This window comes from Scyliorhinus torazame, chromosome 14 (assembly GCF_047496885.1).
Source record: "Scyliorhinus torazame isolate Kashiwa2021f chromosome 14, sScyTor2.1, whole genome shotgun sequence".
Lineage (NCBI taxonomy): Eukaryota > Metazoa > Chordata > Chondrichthyes > Carcharhiniformes > Scyliorhinidae > Scyliorhinus > Scyliorhinus torazame.
Genome location: NC_092720.1, coordinates 209236405 through 209255797, shown reverse-complemented (window position 1 = coordinate 209255797; position 19393 = coordinate 209236405). Strand labels below are relative to the sequence as shown.

Genomic DNA, 19393 nt, shown 5'->3' with positions numbered 1-19393 from the left:
AAGGAGCAGCGCTCAGAAAGCTAGTGACATCGAAACAAACCTGTTGGACTTTAACCTGGTGTTGTAAGACTTCTTACCATTATCCATGTCATGGCCCTATCACGGACCGTGCCTAAGTTTGTTTTCTGGCTCTTGAGAGGAGTATGAACCATCCAACTCTGATGACCATGAAATACCAAGCAATTTCTGAGACTGTGTCAGGTGTATTCACAATCTATAAAAATAAGTGTGGAAAATGGCCAAACTTGAAAATATTAGGAGCCCAGTCGATGCTCCCATGAAGGATTATCTCTATCCATTTCAGAGAAATTTGGGCGCACTGTCAAACCTTTGTGAAAAAAGTAAATCACTCACAAAGATCAGGAGTATTTAAAAAATGCAAGTGGAAGAAGCTTTATTAATCATTTGTGTTAATTTAAACATCTTTTCTCCTTTTTATTTTGTTTCCAATTAAGGGGCAGTTTTGCATGGCCAAGTCACCTACCCTGTACATCTTTGGGTTGTCTGAAATGGTGACACCTCCTGTGCTCAAAAAGTCAATGAAACTTTGAAGTTGCAGAGTGAAAGAAAACCTTTATGTGTGAACAAAGAACAAAGAAATGTACAGCACAGGAACAGGCCCTTCGGCCCTCCAAGCCCGTGCCGACCATGCTGCCCGACTAAACTACAATCTTCTACACTTCCTGGGTCCGTATCCTTCTATTCCCATCCTATTCATATATTTGTCAAGATGCCCCTTAAATGTCCCTATCGTCCCTGCTTCCACTACCTCCTCCGGTAGCGAGTTCCAGGCACCCACTACCCTCTGCGTAAAAAACTTGCCTCGTACATCTACTCTAAACCTTGCCCCTCTCACCTTAAACCTGTGCCCCCTAGTAATTGACCCCTCTACCCTGGGGAAAAGCCTCTGACTATCCAATCTGTCTATGCCCCTCATAATTTTGTATACCTCTATCAGGTCTCCCCTCAACCTCCTTCATTCCAGTGAGAACAAACCGAGTTTATTCAACCGCTCCTCATAGCTAATGCCCTCCATACCAGGCAACATTCTGGTAAATCTCTTCTGCACCCTCTCTAAAGCCTCACACATCCTTCTGGTAGTGTGGCGACCAGAATTGAAGACTGTACTCCAAGTGTGGCCTAACTAAGGTTCTATACAGCTGCAACATGACTTGCCAATTCTTATACTCAATGCCCCGGCCAATGAAGGCAAGCATGCCGTATGCCTTCTTGACTACCTTCTGCACCTGTGTTGCCCCTTTCAATGACCTGTGGACCTGTACTCCTAGATCTCTTTGACTTTCAATACTCTTGAGGGTTCTACCATTCACTGTATATTCCCTACCTGCATTAGACCTTCCAAAATGCATTACCTCACATTTGTCCGGATTAAACTCCATCTGCCATCTCTCCGCCCAAGTCTCCAGACAATCTAAATCCTGCTGTATCCTCCGACAGTCCTCATCGCTATCCGCAATTCCACCAACCTTTGTGTCGTCTGCAAACTTACTAATCAGACCGGTTACATTTTCCTCCAAATCATTTATATATACTACAAAGAGCAAAGGTCCCAGCACTGATCCCTGTGGAACACCACTGGTCACAGTCCTCCAATTAGAAAAGCATCCCTCCATTGCTACTCTCTGCCTTCTATGGCCTAGCCAGTTCTGTGTCCACCTTGCCAGCTCACCCTTGATCCCGTGTGACTTCACCTTTTGTAATAGTCTACCATGAGGGACCTTGTCAAAGGCCTTACTGAAGTCCATATAGACAACATCTACTGCCCTACCTGCATCAATCATCTTAGTGACCTCCTTGAAAATCTCTATCACGTTAGTGAGACACGACCTCCCCTTCACAAAACCGAGCTGCCTCTCACTAATACGTCCATTTGCTTCCAAATGGGAGTAGATCCTGTCTCGAAGAATTCTCTCCAGTAATTTCCCTACCACTGAAGTAAGGCTCACCGGCCTGTAGTTCCCGGGATTATCCTTGCTACCCTTCTTAAACAGAGGAACAACATTGGCTATTCTCCAGTCCTCCGGGACATCCCCTGAAGACAGCGAGGATCCAAAGATTTCTGTCAAGGCCTCAGCAATTTCCTCTCCAGCCTCCTTCAGTATTCTGGAGTAGATCCCATCAGGCCCTGGGGACTTATCTAACTTAATATTTTTTAAGACACCCAACACCTGTGAATGAGAATGTACTGAAACAATTGTTAAAGGCAGGACAGCATGTGCTTCACAAAAGATAAACTTCAGTGTTGAAGCTTTGAAGTTCTGTTTTGGAGCTACAAACTGTGGGACGCTCCACCTTCATTAATTACCCTTAGTCCAAAAAGTTTGAAAAATTTAGAATCATAGAATTGTAGAATTTACACTGCAGAAGGAGGCCATTTGGCCCATCGAGTCTGCACCATCCTGTTTTTTTGAAAGAGTATCCCACTTAAACCCACGCGTCCACCTCATCTCCGTAACCCAGTAGCCCCATCTAACATTTTGGAAATTAAGGGTAATTTAGCCTGGCCAAAATCCACCTCACCTGCACATCTTTCGACTGTGGGGGGAAACCGGAGCACCCGGAGGAAATCCACCCATTTGTCTAATTATGAAAGTTTACTTTTTCTTTCATTTAACTTTTCTTCAATTTTATAAAAGTCAGTTGTATAGGCACCGGAAGAAAAAAAAATTGAGCAGCGTTAATAAAAAAATTAACTGGGGGAAACAGGTTAAACTGGGGTCTGTCCTTTTTCCATTGAAAAACATTTGACAAAAAATGTCAACTTGACAGAATTGCGCATGCTTGCTCCACCCTTTTGCAAGAACACAGTGAAACTAATGCTTTCCACGCTAAAGATTTTGTCTCAAGTCTGTGTTTGTTCAAATATACGACTTTATTTGTTATCTTTTGAGACAAAATACTTGTGAGCAGAACAACATGAAGTTCAGAATTGATTACAAACCCTTCTGTGGCTGATGTTAAAGCGCCGAATTGTGAGAATATTGAACCGTCTATAAAAGTGTTCAGAGTTCATGAATAAGAATAGAATAGCAATCATTGGAAAGCCCCACTTCGAACAGAAGATAGAGAGAGGAAAGTTACACCACGACATGGAAATTGGAATAAGCCACCCTTGGTGTCATTCAATGAATACATCGACCTGGTGTTCAGTTCCATTAAACTGAAATCTGGAAAGTGTGGATGAGATGTGTAAATTGATAGCGACGTACAGGAGATGGATGCATCCTTGCCTATTAACATTGTGATATAACTGCAGTTAATGTTCTGGCTATGATCTGAGGAATTTGAAACATGCAGCGAGATAAAAGCAAAGATATTCAGATACTCCTGTGACCTTTTAGTAAAATTACCAAAAAGCCCCATCATGGTTTTCATTGAACGGCATGTGTGGCATGATATTTGGACAATGGGGTGTCTGAAGATTTGATCTGTTACGTGTTAAGTAACATGAGAAAATGCTTTGGCAATGTAGAAGAACAGGTTCCAGACCTGCTCAGCTACCTGGCAGAGAAAAACTACATGAAGTGATCAATGTGGCCAGTCGAATGTGACATTTCAAATTAACAAAGCATCAACACATATTCCATTGAAAAATACTTTGAAACAGTTGTCTTAACCAGATTAAATAGAACTTTTTTTATCCATTTACGGGGTGTGGGCGTAAATTGTTGATCAAATGCTGCCTTGATGTCAAGGGCAGTCACTCTCACCTCACCTCTGGCATTCAGCTCTTCGTCCATGTTTGAACCAAGGCTGTAATGAGGTCAGGAGCTGAGCGAAACCCAAACTGAGCGTCCGTGAGTAGGTTATTGCCGAGTAAGTGCCACTTGATAGCACTGTTGATGACTCCTTCCATCACTTTGCTGATGATGGAGAGTAGACTGATAGGGTGGGTTGGATTAGTCCTGTTTCTTTTGTACAGGACACACCTGGGCAATTTTCCACAGTGCCGGATAGCTGCCAGTGTTGTAGCTGTACTGGAACAGCTTGGCTAGGGGTGAGGCAAGTTCTGGAGCACGTCTTCAGTACTAATACTGGAATATTATCAGGACCCATAGCCTTTGCAGTGTCCAGTGCCTCCAGCTGTTTCCCGATATCACATGGAGTGAATCGTATTGGCTGAAGACTGACATCTGTGTTGCTGGGGACTTCTGGAGGAGACTAAGATGGATCATCCACTCGGCACTTCGAGCTGAAGGTTGTTGCGAATGCCTCAGCCTTGTCTTTTGTACATATGTGCTCGACTCCTCCATCATTAAGGATGGAAATTTTTGTGGTTTGTGGTTGAATACCATTCTGCTGCAGCTGATGGCCCACAACCCCTCTTGAGTTGCGAGATCTGTTCGAAGTCTATCCCATTTAGCACGGTGGTAGTGTCACACAACACGATGGAGGGTATCCTCAATGAAAAGACTGGACTTTGTCGCCACAAGAACTATGTGGTGGTCACTTCTACCAATACTGTCATGGACAGATGCCTCTGCAGCAGACAGATTGGTGAGGATGAGGTCAAGTATATTTTCCCCTCTTGTTGGTTTCCTCACCGCCTGCTGCAGTCCAGGTCTAGCAGCTATGTCCTTTAGGACCCAGCAAGCTCGGTCTGTGGTGGTAATACCGAGACACCCTTGGTGATGGACATTGAAGACCCCCACCCAGAGCATATTTTGCACTCTTGCCACCCTCGGTGCTTCCTCCAAGTGATGTTCAACACAGAGTACATATCCATCAGATGATGGTGGTTGATACCTGGTAATCTGCAGGAGGCTTCCTTGCCCATGTTTAACCTGAAACCATGAGACTTCATGGGGTTCAGAGTCGATATTGAGGACTCCCAGGGCTCCCTCCCGACTGTATACCACTGTGCCGCTAGTCTGTGAGATATCTCTCCCAACTTTGGCACAAACCCCCAGATGTTAGAATGAGGACTTTGCAGGGTCGACAGTGCTGGGTGTGCCATTGTCATTTCTGGTGCCTGGAAAGGGAGATGGGCCCAGCCACGGAAGACCTGGTGAAGTGCATTGAAGGAGGACATGCAAGAGCAGGAGATAATGAAAGAGGTTGTGATGATCTATAGCTGGTTGTGGAGTCTTGCTGCCTGTTGTCCTAAACATGAGCAGGGGAACTAAGTCTATGTAACTTTTATTCAGAGTTTTACTTTAAATGTTGTTTAATCGGAAATTAAGTATATTCTTCTAACCAAATGTTAAAATGCCCAATAAAATTTGATATGCTAATCTATGTATTCTTGGTTGGTTATTAAGTTTTCTGTTTCATAAACCTTTGATTCAACATTGGTAGATAATGCTGACAACTTTTAAACTTTATTCAGCATAAGTGTTACATTACAGTGTTTGAACAGCAGTTACATTGTACAAATGAGAATTATGTTATACTGTTTATACAATCTTTGCCACTTAAACTGCACACCTTTGGACTGTGGGAGGAACCCGGAGCAGTCGGAGGAAGCCCACGCAGATCATGAAGAGAATGTGCAAGCTCCACAAAGAGCAAGGCGCACTGAGGCAGTTGTGCTAACCACTGTGCTAACATGCTTCTACAGTATCATGACCAGAAACAAATTGAATATTCTAAGGTGGGCTATCTTTTCACTTTATTGGGTATATTATCCAGGACTATTTTTAATTCTCCCCCTACCCCTGCTACGCCCACTTTGCTTTGGTTACAGGAATGTGAAAGGCACAGTGGTCTATTTGCTTATTACAAAAGTAAAACAGTAGCATCGTAAAACAAAACAAGTCATTATCTGGTGCAATTAACATATAAAGTCTCAATGCTTCATATGAGGATTATAAAACAAAACATGTCACTGAACTGCAAGTAAGACAATAGGTTAAATCATGTGTGTGGCTAGGTCCTCCTTGGATTACAATGTAACTTTATCTGAAGATATGCATTTTCTAACTAAACTCCTACCTCAATAAGCGACCAGATTGAACAGATTAGAGGACTCCTGATACCCAAACACCCTGCACACAGAAACAGAAATGGCTGGTTCATCGAGCTGCTGTGCCTAAATCAGAATGACCGAGTACTGCTTGGTGTGCTGACTGAGAAATCCAAACCAGGCAGGTCTGGCCTAGGTTGCTGCCGAGGCAGACTATCAGAAGCAGAGAGAGGCAGTGGAGGTGCAGAGATGGGTTTCAGTGTTGGCAAAAGAACCAGAGGAGTTACGAGAACTGTGTTTTATGGAACATGATATGAACTGGATAAATCTGTCTGAAGGGTGGAGTAAGTAGTTTCAATAGCAAAGTTTAAAAGGGAATTGAAATAATATTTGAAGGTTAACATTGCAGGAACAGCTGGACAGGAGAAGCAGTGTGACCTTCAACAAGACTTCCAATCTGAAGCCAGAGGGAGATCCCGCTGCCTAATCAGACCCGTGCCCACGGTGCTGAGGGGTGACGAGTCAGTGGAAACTTCCGCGCCATTTCAAGGTGGCAACGACCTGGAAGGGATTTTATAATCAGGGTCGATGAATTTGTGGGTGGATTTGTAAGAACCCAGAGTATGGAGCAACAGAAAACGAAACACACACATGGTTTTAAGCTTCTGTGATCTAATAAAGAAAATAATTGTCATGCTTTCAAATAAATTGTTTGTTTGTCTAGTTTAATGACAGCTTTTGGCAGATGAGGTGTTTCACTGATTCATCTCAAACACGATGACCCCCACATTCCGCCTGTGGAGCAACATTACAGGCAGGAAGGTCACCGGCTTCCTGCAGTTCACAGCTCATTCTACCCAGTAAATTCCTATCTACAATTCAGCTTCTATTTATTTCTTCTCTCGCCCTCCTCCTTCCCCCCAGCCCTACAGAGGTCCTTGCTGATCTTCAGTTCCCAGTTCCCATACAGGGTTTATACCTGGAATGTTAACCTGGTTTCTCTCTCCATCTGAGCCTAAAACCCAGTTTATAGCTGGCAGGAGACAGGAAACCGGTGTGAAATTATGGGATGGATGGATATGTTAATGACCTTTAATCCTGCAGATTGTCAGCGATCCTGAATTTTCCCCATTGAGACACCGTCCCGTATCGAAGTAAGGAAAGATTCTCTCAGTGAACGTGTGGGTGAAAGTGTGGAGATGGGACATGTTGTCCGCATTGTAAAATGACACCTGTCCACCCTCGAAGTCCAGGTAAACCCCGACCTTCTGGATTTTCAGACTCGAGGGGAGGGTTGTGAAGGTAAAACAGTCTTTCCCGTGCTCACGCCACAAAACCCAGTATCCGGTCTCAGGTTTCGGGTCGAGATCCCCTTTCCTCTTGACAGATTCTTTGGCTACGCCCACAACCCACTCAATCTTGTTTCCCACCTCCACCTCCCAGTAATGTCTCCCTGATGTGAATCCCTCTGATCCCATAACAGAGACCCAAGTATCAAACTGATGTGGATTGTTCGAGAGCTGCTGCCGTGCTTCTCCGAGTCTCACACTGGTCCGGTCCTCAGACAGGATGAGCCGGGAATTCGCTGTGCTCGGGTCCAGAGTCAGAGAGGCTGGAGCTGGGGTAAAGTTAAAATAACACAGTCAGTGATTTAGACAGAGAGGAGAGAATGTAGGCAAAGGCATAGGAGGGAGAGAGAAAGAAACTGAGAGAAGGCAGTTGGAGGGCGTTTCTGAAGATGCCACATTTAGAGGAGCAATTAGTTATCAGCAGCACATTCTGGACGTGCAAGCAGTGGCCACATCCCATTACTGAAGAAATGGTGACGGACAGAGGAGGATTTCCAACTTAGATCTCTCCTCTCAGCTCACATAATTGCACTCACTAAGCCCAAACTATTCAGACTATTTTGGGTATATAAGATGAGACATCCCCATCAAACTCTCTCTTAAAGTTGTTGATAATTTGAGCTGACTGTGTCAGGAAAACACAGCTAGTTTTACGGGATTCATACTTGTATTGTTGAATTTTAGAAATTAGGTATAGATTAAACTGTGGCTAAGTTAGTTTTTCTGTGTAAGGGAGGGTAAATCTATCGTTCGAGTCACGCTATGGAAAGGTGTTTATATATATGGTGGTTTGATCAGCCCAATTGTGCTCCTTTTGTGCTTAGAGGGGGCTACTACATAAAATAAACAAGCTTGGTGAAGCATAAACTCATTACTTGGTAACCAGGGGAACCTTTAGGGTAAGAATGTCTTTTTGAGTTTGGTTTCAGCTGTATTTATTTATTTATAAATTTAGAGTGGCCAATTATTGTTTTCCAATTAAAGGGCAATTTAGTGTGGCCAATCCATCTGCCCTGCACATCTTGGATTGTGGGGGTGAGACCAACGCAGACGTGGGGAGAATGTGCAAATTCCACATGGACAGTAACCCGTGGCCAGGATCGAACCCGGGACCTCAGCGCCGTGAGGCAGCAGTGCTAATCACTGCACCGCCGTGCCACTCTTAGCTGTAGTTATAACATTTGGGGCTGTGGAGCGAGGGGGCGAACAGCTCTGAGCTCTGCTGGACGTAGAAAAGCCAGATAATGGAGTACAGCACAAAAGCAAACTCTGTGGATCTAAAGTTCCACAAGCCAAGGAATATTGAAGTAAAAAGGATCAAAGAGGAACTGCCTGTGGATAGGATACTTCTTATGGACCGTAAAGGCGAAGCTGGGAAGACAAGAGCTTTGCGGTTTCCTCCAGACAAACCACACATCTGAAGCAATCATAAGATTTGGTGTTTGTATTTCCTGTTTTTGAAGAAAAAGTATTCTGTTGGGGACTGAGAACCCGAGTTCATGTCGAATTTTCCTGCGTGTTGCAATTCAAGATAAAGGAAATCTGAAAGGAGAGCTGGAAACTCTCGTGCTGGACTTCTTGTTAAAAGTAGAGAGGAAGCTTGGTTTGAAAGGATAGTTTAAAAACCGCCAGTGGATTACTGACAGAAATAGCTGATGGAAAGCATTGTTGAAAGCAGGTTTTAAAGCCTGTATTTTTGGAAGTGGAGTTTGGAAAATCTCATTTAGCAATCATCTGGGGATTGTAAAATCCAGGGAAGATCTTTTGAGTGGCTTCGACCAATCAGTACAGAGTGGGGTGTTAATTTATAAAACTGTACACATGTGTGAAGGAGTATAGTATTACAATTAAACGTTGCATGTTTAATAACTTTTCTGTTGTTGTTAATAAATAATTAGCAGTCCTGTGACTCGTTCCCTCCATGTTTTGTAAATTAAAAGTTACGATCTTTGAGCCATGGTTCCATTCCGGGATCTTCCCGTTCAGTCCTAACACCAGCTGGGATAGTAAGAACTCTGTCTCCCTTACACTCCATACACTCTGCAAAACGTAACTGGCAGTAATTTATCCTTACCACGTCTTGAATTTATACCATAACTGGAATAGTAATGAGATCAAAATCAAACGCAGTAACTATTATTTGGTTCCGGCCAAGTCCGGCTAGAAATGGAATCGCAGCTGCTAAATAGATATCCAGTGTTCCCGTGCTAAATTTAGGAAAATACTTATTATTTATACCTTTAATTTTCACGGGGACTCAATACAATGTTGGCCTTCTATTGAGTGATGCACGAGCTGAGTAAATCCCACCCAATGAAACAGACTTTAAAATATCCAGTGAGGTGGGCTGAAGGGGTCCCCATCAGAAATAATGAATTGGTGATCTCAATGTACTGGTCAATATTCATCTCGCAACTACCATCACCAAATGGGTGACTTCACAAGTTTCACAATATAGTCTTAACTACTTTGCTGTTGTGAATTTTATTGACTAATTTCCAGCGTTCCAACAGTGAATATTCCTCAAAATTACTTGATTTGCTGTGAAGTGTCTGGACCCCGCTGTGGGCACCAAGGACCTTTGAAATGTTTTGTAACAATTATTTTCCGGCCATCAGATGCACAAATCGTCCTTACAGCTGCTCGCCACATCTTGTTTTCCTTTCACACTCTCCAGTTGATGTGCCCCCATCTCCTCCACCAGTCTCCAATGCCCTCCTCAAGCAACAACCAGCCCGTTCCCAGACTGCAAACTAGGGAAGAGCTGGTGAGTAAGATTATACTGACGTTCCCCAAAATCGATTGTGTCCTTTGACTGAATTCATCGGTCCAGTGAATCCCACTCAAAGTCAACCTCGCTCAGTCTGAACTACTTTCACCACCTTTGCCCACTCACTCACAAACACCCTCCCTATCCCATTGCCAATTCCCACCTCCACAAACACACACCACCATCCCCCAAACTCACACCACCATCACCAAGCACACAAGCTCATCTCCCAAATGCACACCCTCATCCCCCAAACACACACTGCCATCCCAAAACACATCCCCTCATCCCCAAAACACATCCCCATATCCCCCAAACACACACCCTCACCCTCAAAACACATCCCCTCATCCCCCTAACACACACCCTCATCCCCCAAACACACCCCCTCATCCCCAAAACACCCCCTCGTCCCCCCAAAACACACCCTCAACCCCCAAACACACAACTTCATCCCCCCAAAACACCCCCTCATCCCCCCAAAACACGCCATCATCCCCAAAACACACCCTCATCCCCCAAATATACATCCTCATCACCCCAAAACACACCCTCATCCCCAAAACACACACCCTCATCCCCAAAACAACCCCCTCATCCACAAACACACACCCTCATCCCCAAAACACCCACCCTCATCTCCCGAACACAGAAGCTCATCCCCAAACACACACCACCATCCTCCCAAATACACACCCTCATCCACCAAACACACCTTCTCATTCCAAAACCACACCCCCTCATCCACAAACACCCCCTCATCCCCCAAACACACACACTGCTCCCCAAACACACACCCTCATCCCCCAAACACACACCCTCATCCCTCAAACTACCCCCTCATCCCCTAAACACACACCCTCATCTCCCAAACACACAGCCTCATCCCCAAACATACACCCTCATCACCCAAACGCACACCCTCATCTCCCAAACACACACCCTCATCCCCTAAACACACACCGCCAACCCTAAACACACACCTTACTCCCCCAAAACCTCACCCTCATCCACCAAACACACCCCCTCATCTCCCAAACACACACCCTTATCCCCCAAACACATACCCTCATCCCCCAACACTCAGCCTCATCTTCCAAACACACACCCTCATCCACCAACACTCACCCTCATCTTCCAAACACATACCATCATCCCCCAAACACACCCCCTCATCCCTAACACTCAACCTCATTCCCCAAACACACACCCTCATCCCCCAAACACACACTCTCATCCCCCAAACACACCCTCATCCCCCAAACACACACACCCTCATCTTCCAAACACACACCCTCATCCTCCCAAACACACCCTCATCCCCCAAACACACACCCTCATCCCCCAAACACACACCCTCATCCACCAAACACACACCCCCATCCCCCAACACTCACCCTCATTCCCCAAACACACACACTGGTCCCCAAAACACCCCCTTGTCCCCCCAAAACACACCCTCAAACCTCAAACACACAACTTCATCCCCCCAAAACACCCCCTCATCCCCCCAAAACACGCCATCATCCCCAAAACACACCCTCATCCCCCAAATATACATCCTCATCACCCCAAAACACACCCTCATCCCCAAACACACACCCTCATCCCCAAAACAACCCCCTCATCCACAAACCACACACACTACATCACCACAATACACACCCACTCGACCACAAACCACACACAATACCAATACACCACTCACACACAACACACAACACTACCACACACACACAGCAAAACAATTACACATTCACACAACACACAACACAACCACCAACAAATACATCACAACACCTACACATCACACAAACACAACACCCCACACACAACACACACAACAACACAACAACCACCCACATACAATTACACCAAACACCCACATTACACACCCCACAACACCACACCCCTCTCCCGAACACAGAAGCCATCCCCAACACACACCACCATCCTCCAAATACACACCCTCATCCCCCAAACACACCTTCTCATTCCAAAACCACACCCCCTCATCCACAAACACCCCCTCATCCCCCAAACACACACACTGCTCCCCAAACACACACCCTCATCCCCCAAACACACACCCTCATCCCTCAAACTACCCCCTCATCCCCTAAACACACACCCTCATCTCCCAAACACACAGCCTCATCCCCCAAACACACACCCTCATCCCCCAAACACGCAACCTCATCCCCCAAACACACACCCTCATCCCCAAACATACACCCTCATCACCCAAACGCACACCCTCATCTCCCAAACACACACCCTCATCCCCTAAACACACACCGCCAACCCTAAAAACACACCTTACTCCCCCAAAACCTCACCCTCATCCACCAAACACACCCCCTCATCTCCCAAACACACATCCTTATCCCCCAAACACATACCCTCATCCCCCAACACTCAGCCTCATCTTCCAAACACACACTCTCATCCACCAACACTCACCCTCATCTTCCAAACACATACCATCATCCCCCAAACACACCCCCTCATCCTCAACACTCAACCTCATTCCCCAAACACACACCCTCATCCCCCTAACACACACTCTCATCCCCCAAACACACCCTCATCCCCCAAACACACACACCCTCATCTTCCAAACACACACCCTCATCCTCCCAAACACACCCTCATCCCCCAAACACACACCCTCATCCCCCAAACACACCCTCATCCACCAAACACACCCTCATCCACCAAACACACACCCTCATCCCCCAACACTCACCCTCATTCCCCAAACACACACCCTGGTCCCCAAAACACACACCCTCGTCCCCCAAACACACACCCTCATCCATCAAACACACACCCTCATCCCCCAAACACACACCCTCATCCATCAAACACACACCCTCATCCCACAAACACACACCCTCATCCCCCAAATGCACACCCTCATCCCCCAAACACCCCCCCATCCCCAAACACTCTCCCTCATTCCCCAAACGCACACCCTCGTCCCCAAAACACACACCCTCGTCCCCAAAACACACACCCTCGTCCATCAAACACACACCCTCATCCCCCAAACACACACCCTCATCCACCAAACACACACCCTCATCCCCCAAACACACACCCTCATCCCCCAAACACACACCCTCATCCCCAACACTCACCCTCATTCCCCAAACACACACCTTAATCCCCCAAAACCTCACCCTCATCCACCAAACACACCCCTCATCTCCCAAACACACACTCTTATCCCCCAAACGCATACCCTCATCCCCCAACACTCAGCCTCATCTTCCAAACACACACCCTCATCCACCAACACTCAGCCTCATCTTCCAAACACACACCATCATCCCCCAAGCACACACCCTCATCCCCAACACTCAAACACATTCCCCAAACACACTCCCTCATCCCCCAAACACACACCCTCATCCCCCAAACACACCCCCTCATCTCCCAAACACACACCCTTATCCCCCAAACACACACCCTCATCCCCCAAATGCACACCCTCATCCCCCAAACACCCCCCCATCCCCAAACACTCTCCCTCATTCCCCAAACGCACACCCTCGTCCCCAAAACACACACCCTCGTCCCCAAAACACACACCCTCGTCCATCAAACACACACCCTCATCCCCCAAACACACACCCTCATCCACCAAACACACACCCTCATCCCCCAAACACACACCCTCATCCCCCAAACACACACCCTCATCCCCCAAACACACACCCTCATCCCCAACACTCACCCTCATTCCCCAAACACACACCTTAATCCCCCAAAACCTCACCCTCATCCACCAAACACACCCCTCATCTCCCAAACACACACTCTTATCCCCCAAACACATACCCTCATCCCCCAACACTCAGCCTCATCTTCCAAACACACACCCTCATCCACCAACACTCAGCCTCATCTTCCAAACACACACCATCATCCCCCAAGCACACACCCTCATCCCCAACACTCAAACACATTCCCCAAACACACTCCCTCATCCCCCAAATACACACCCTCATCCCCCAAACACACCCCCTCATCTCCCAAACACACACCCTTATCCCCCAAACACATACCCTCATCCCCCAACACTCAGCCTCATCTTCCAAACACACACCCTAATCCACCAACACTCAGCCTCATCTTCCAAACACACACCATCATCCCCCAAACACACACCCTCATCCCCAACACTCAACCTCATTCCCCAAACACACACCCTCATCCCCCAAACACACACACCCTCATCTTCCAAACACACACCCTCATCCCCCAAACACACACCTCCATCCCACAAACACACGCACACGTTTACCACCATCGCCACTTTTTTCTAGACTCGTGTTAAACTTGCGCATGGTCATCTTGTCTGCGGTATTTTGAACCTTGCTCAATAATAAGATTACCGCATAATCTGCCCTGAAATTACGGAGCCGCAGTGTTTGCAACTCATTCTCTTGACCGAACTCTAATTCCATCCATCAAATGAGTTATATTTCACACAATCTCTCCACTGCCTCCACCTTCCAAATAAAATGTCAATAAAATGTTCAGCAGAACTCACACGGTGCCAGACCAGCTTCTTCTCAAATCAGCGATCACATTGCGGGACTCGTGCTCAAATTCCTCCCCCTTCACTGCTTTGACACACGGTGCTGATGGCTTCAGACACTCACGCAGAAGAACCCACAGAGAGTCAAATATGAGAATGAGAAGTCTCTAGATATTAACAACCGGGCAACGTTAGTATTTAACCTGGGGTCCTGGAGCTAAATTAATCCTTTCACAATTGGATTTCGAGTCATCAATGAAGAGAAGATTTTTACCGGGGTTAATGGAGTTTATCATTTCTCTCCACGCTGTGTACTGTAAAGGGCCTTTGAACTTTCCGATAGACAGGGCGACAGCAGATACTGAGAGCATTGAAGCATCATCACTAATCCTGTAAATAATGAACAGCTGATGTTATGGCTCGGTCTTTTTTGAATAGATAAGAAACGCTCATGCATTAAAAAAAATAAATTTAAAGTACTCAATTCACAATTCTTTCCAATGAAGGGGCAATTTAACGTGGCCAAATCCACCTACTCTGCACACCTTTGGGTCATGGGGCTGAGACGACACAGAGTGTGCAAACTGCACACCGATAGTGAGCCGGGCCGCGAGGCAGCAGTGCTAACCACTGTGCCGCCCAACACCGTTGAAGCTATCCCAATATTCACAACTTCCAGAACGTTTTCTATTCGAGAGATCGTAAGTGAAATGTTTGCACATTCTCCCCGTGTTTGCGTGGGTTTTGCCCCCACAACCCAAAGATGTGCAGGGTAGGTGGATTAGCCACGCCAAATTGCCCCTTAATTAGAAAAAAATGAATTGGGTATACTCAATTTTTTAAAAAGTAAGTAAAATGTTAATCTTCTTTCTACGACTGAGAAAATATACCTTGGAAATTCAAGGGCAGAGAATTAAAACAACGTGTCAAGGAAAAAGGCGCAAAGTCTGATAATAGATTAATTACAAATTGTTGTGGTGGTTGTTACCGGGACAGAGTAAGGTTATAGTATAAAAATAGAACCCTGTTCTCCTTTAAGGTGAGGTTCTCTCGGGTTCACCAGGTGCTGTGCAGGTGTTTGAATGACCCACAGCTGGGAACATGGACGGTGCGTCTCTCTCAGGGTCAGCCGGAGGTCACTACCTCACAGGCAGACTGCAGCTTGTAAATCATCACTGCGAATCCTGGAACATAGTCCTGATATTTTCATGTCGCCGTGTCAATTAATGCTATATTAGAGAACAGTTATTAATCATTGTGTTAAAACATGTTATTATGAAGAAAACACTCGTGTGGGAATCATTGGCGCAATTATCGTCACGCAACTAATAATGCTTTTAAAATATAATTCTGGAAATGTCAGCAGCAGAGAAATCGGCTGACAATAACAAGAACACAATTTGAAAAATCTAACTCTGCAGTGTTTCAGTAAAGAACGTGTCCTACCTTCTCTTCCGACAAGCTTCCTCCTGAAAGAAATGAATGAGGAACAGTGAGGATGTCAGTAACAGATTTCAGGAGGAGTTAGACAGGCTGGTGAAATGAGCAGACTCAGAGCAGATGAGATTTCACACGGAGGTGTAAAGTGATGGATTTTGGAAGGAAGATTGTGGAGAGTCAAATAAAGTGGAACTGAGCGTCTGCCCCGCTCACAGACACAGTGACTCTCACACACCGTACCAGACACACCCACACACTCACAACATGGAACTGGAACTGAGCATCAGTCCCGCTCACAGACACAGTGACTCTCACACACCGTACCAGACACACACACACACTCACAACATGGAACTGGAACTGAGCATCAGCCCCGCTCACAAACACAGTGACTCTCACACACCCGCAATCTATTGGAGGGTCGGCGCAGACATCATCGGCCGAATAGCCTCGTTCTGCACTGAGGGGATTTGATGATTCTATGAAAGATTCTCTCAAAGATATTCCCTCACCTTCAGAAATGTTAACTCGTCTTTTTTCTCTATCTGTGCAACGTTGAGAGTTTCTCCTCAATGGAATTTAAATTCTCCTGAATCTCACGAATGTTTTTTCCCATTGGTTCTGGGATCCTCCCATTTCCCCGTGAGATTTACCCCTCACACCCAGTGTATCAAACAGACCCACATATTCCAATCACATATTAGCAATGTGATTTGGAATCAATTTCCGCGAAAATATTAAACTTCTGCAACACATATACATTTACAAGTTTTGTAACAAGATTAAAACTCCATGACAGGAGAATGCTGGCTTTTAATCCCGGGATTCTGCAGACAGAACAAGAGAACTAAAAAACACCCCAAAAACCTCACAAAACAAACAACATAATTGATTTAATTCAATTTGTGTCACTTTTGCAAACCCTGAACGTATTTCAAAGTTATCATTTCCGAGGTTTCACTCAACTGACCTGCAATATATTCCCTCACCTTCAGAAATATCAGCTCGTCTTTTTGCTCCATCGCTTCCTGCACCTTTGACATCTTCTCCTCAATAGAATTTAAATTCTCCTGAATCTCTCGAAGGTTTTTCTCCATTGTTTCTAGAATCCTCTCCTCTTCTTCTCTGAGATCTCTGAGTAAACGCTGCTCTTTCTCAGTGAGAATCTGGTGCATTTTACTGAACTCGGATGTGATGTGGGTCTGCAGACTGCTCGACTGTTCCTACCAAATGAAATGTGAAACATTATTAATGTCCCGCGATAAAGGGAACAAAACGAACCGAGATCCCAGAAAATCAGCACAGGGAGACCTCACCTTAACTTCGGACATGTTCACTTTCTGTTTCAATTCTTTTTGTATCATGACAGATTGCTTCTTTGTGAGAGATTTTAAGGAACATTCTAGTTGTTGCTGATATTAGGAGAGAAAATCACAGAATAAGTTAGCTTTGTGCCGTAAAAATGTGGTAAGTATATCAGCATTTTAATATTTTCCCCTTTACCTTGTAGATTTCAAAAGCTTCTGTAATCGGCAGAAAGTTGTGAGATTTGTGTTCCCGCGAATCTCTACAAGAGAAACAGATCAATCTCCTGTCAGTTTCACAAAACAGCTTTAGTTCTTCCTGATGTTTCTCACAGTAAAGTTTACTTCCCTTCTCCTTCGGATTCAACTTTAATTCTCGAGCTTTCTCGGCCAGATTCGCTAAGGCCCGATTTATCCTGAGGTTTCTTTCCGGAAACTCCCCTCTACATTCCGGGCAGGAGTTTATCTCCTTCTTTCCCCAACACTGGGTGATACAGGAGCGGCAGAAGTTGTGTCCACAATCCAGTGTTACCGGCTCGATGAAGAAATCAAGACAAATTGGACAAATTGCCTCTTCGCTCAAACTCTGAAGCTGCTGTCTGGAAACCATGTTCACCCTCAGCACTTCCTGATTCAACACGGTTTCACTCTGCATTTTACTGCGTTAATCTTCAATTTATTTCCTGGTGAGGTTCACTGCAATACTCCGAGAAGCATGAATATAAACTAAGCTATGTCCGCTCAACCTTCAGACGGTTTGATAAAAACTTGCTCAGAATGAAGGATGAACAGCTTTCGAGTACAGAGGGGAATAAGTGAACCCAGTTTGGGCATGTTGGTCTCTAGAAAATGTTGTCAGTCGAGGGAGAGAGAAAGAGGAGGAGTTGGGCGGGATCGATGAGACAAGATACCTTGATAAAAAATAGGAGGAGTCGGCAATTCAGCCCCGAGAACCTGCTCCGCCATTCGACAGGATCATGGCAGATCTCAACTCGGCCTCAGCTCCACTCCCCTGCCCATTCTCCAGAACCCTTCACCCCATTACTGATTAAAAATCTGTCTATATTCTCCTTAAATTTACTCAATGTCCGGGCATCCACCGCACTCTGGGGCAGTGAATTCCACAGATTCACGGCTCTTTGAGAGAAGCATATTTTCCTCATCTCTATTTTAACACCCTTATTCTTAAACTATGACCCCTCATTCTAGATTGTCCCACAAGATGGAGCATCTGCCCAATGTCTACTTTGCCAATACCTTTTATCATCTTATGTAGCTCAATTAGATCTCTCATTATTCTAAACTCGAGAGAGTATAGGCCGAAACTCCTCAATCTCTCTTCATAAGACAAACCCCTCTATGGAATCAATCTAGTAAACCTCCTCTGAACTGCCTCGAATGCAACTATATCCCTCCTCAAATAAGAGGACCAAAACTGGACACAATACTTCAGAAACGCTCCCACCAATGCCTTGGAAAGTTGCAGCAACACTTCCCTACTTTTATACTCGATTCCCTTAGCTATAAAGGCCAAAATTCAGCTTGCCTTCCATATTGCCCCTGTAACTGCTAGTTTTCTATGATTCATGCACGAGGACACCAGATCCTTCTGCTCCGAAGCACTCCGAAGTTTCTCTCCATATTGATAACAAGTTGCCTTTCCATTTTTCCATCCAAAATGGATAACATCTCACTTAGCAGCACAGTAGCACTGTGGCTTCAAAGCACCAGAGTCCCAGATTTGATTCCCGGCTTGGGCCACTGTCTGTGCGGAGTCTTCATGTTCTTTCCATGTCTGCATTGGTTTCCTCCGTGTGCTCCGATTTCCGCCCACAAGTCCCGAAAGACATGCTGTTAGGTAATTTGGACATTCTGAATTCTCTCTCCATGTACACCAACAGGCGCCGGAATGTGTCAACTCGGGGCTTTTCACAGTAACTTCATTGCAGTGTTAATGTAAGCCTACTTGTGACAGTAAAGATTATTATTATCGACGTTAAGCTCCATATGCCAAATTTTGGTCCACGCACTGAACCTATTTAAATGTGTTTGTAA

General features: G+C 45.5%; 1 protein-coding gene across 1 annotated transcript in view; it reads right to left on the bottom strand.

Annotated features, from left to right (window-relative positions):
* Window positions 1-18203, bottom strand: part of LOC140389148 (uncharacterized) — a 51993-nt gene extending 33790 nt beyond the window's left edge. Inside the window, exons 1-6 of the mRNA XM_072473306.1 lie at window positions 17538-18203; window positions 17351-17446; window positions 17024-17257; window positions 16041-16063; window positions 14869-14984; window positions 7011-7544 (exon numbers count right to left, since the gene is read on the bottom strand). Coding sequence (XP_072329407.1) covers window positions 7011-7544; window positions 14869-14984; window positions 16041-16063; window positions 17024-17257; window positions 17351-17446; window positions 17538-17993 — 1459 coding nt within the window. The 5' untranslated portion in view covers window positions 17994-18203. The remainder of the gene's footprint in view (window positions 1-7010; window positions 7545-14868; window positions 14985-16040; window positions 16064-17023; window positions 17258-17350; window positions 17447-17537) is intronic.
* Between the last annotated feature and the right edge of the window lie 1190 nt (window positions 18204-19393).